An 828-nucleotide genomic window follows, 5' to 3' on the forward strand; every position below is an offset into this window, starting at 1 on the left:
TATATATATATATATATATATGTTTATAGAATTCTTTTCAGCAAACGAAGTCGAGGAGGGCGAAGAACCGCACATGTCAGATACCAACTCAAAAGCACCCTATATTCATTCAGAAGCTTTTGAGTTGCATTTCAGAGTGAAAAGCACTTTAGAAGCTTCTGAATAGTATCCAGAGACTTGTGAATCCAAGTCCATAAGGCTTCTTGCCTTCAATTTCACTTAGAATCTCGATTTTCGCACAAAATCCGTGGAGGTCTTGGGATCTGTCCACGAGGGCGGCCCCCACCGCCAACTCCAAGGATGCTCCCTCTAACCCTCTAGCTAGCTTTCACAAGTGTCCTAAATCGGGTTATAGCTTATTAACTAACACCTCTCTCTTCTCTTATGAATCTCATTACATGAAATGAACCGATAGATTTCACTAAATTACCAACACGTTCACCCAAAATAATCTATGATGAAAGCAGGCATTTGGGTATGAAAGCAAAGTTGGAGATAATTAGGGACGTCGGACATGCTGCAAATTTTGAAGCTCCATACTCATTGAATCGATTCATCACATCCTTCGTATTAGGTTCAGGTTAACTCTTAGATTAATATAATCCAATTTAGCATTTATTCTTAATCAGTGATATAAAATTTGGTTCGTAGACGTTTTCAAACACACTTCATTTTGGATTCTTGACATCCGAGATATATATATGCATAGAACACAATTTAAACGATCGTTTTAAGCTAGTTCATGGATGACCCGAAACAAATCAATGATTTAAAATCTCATGATGCATACTCTCTTATACAATTTTATTTACGTGATAATGTGATGAA

General features: G+C 36.8%; 1 protein-coding gene across 1 annotated transcript in view; it reads left to right on the forward strand.

Moving 5' to 3' along the window:
- LOC112511033 (lipase 1) overlaps positions 1–828 on the forward strand; it is a 6,019-nt gene extending 5,191 nt beyond the window's left edge. The window contains exon 4 of the mRNA XM_025116403.1: positions 468–828. Coding sequence (XP_024972171.1) covers positions 468–585 — 118 coding nt within the window. The 3' untranslated portion in view covers positions 586–828. The remainder of the gene's footprint in view (positions 1–467) is intronic.

This window comes from Cynara cardunculus (genome assembly GCF_001531365.2).
Source record: "Cynara cardunculus var. scolymus isolate 2C chromosome LG 4, CcrdV1, whole genome shotgun sequence".
Taxonomy (NCBI): Eukaryota; Viridiplantae; Streptophyta; class Magnoliopsida; order Asterales; family Asteraceae; genus Cynara; species Cynara cardunculus.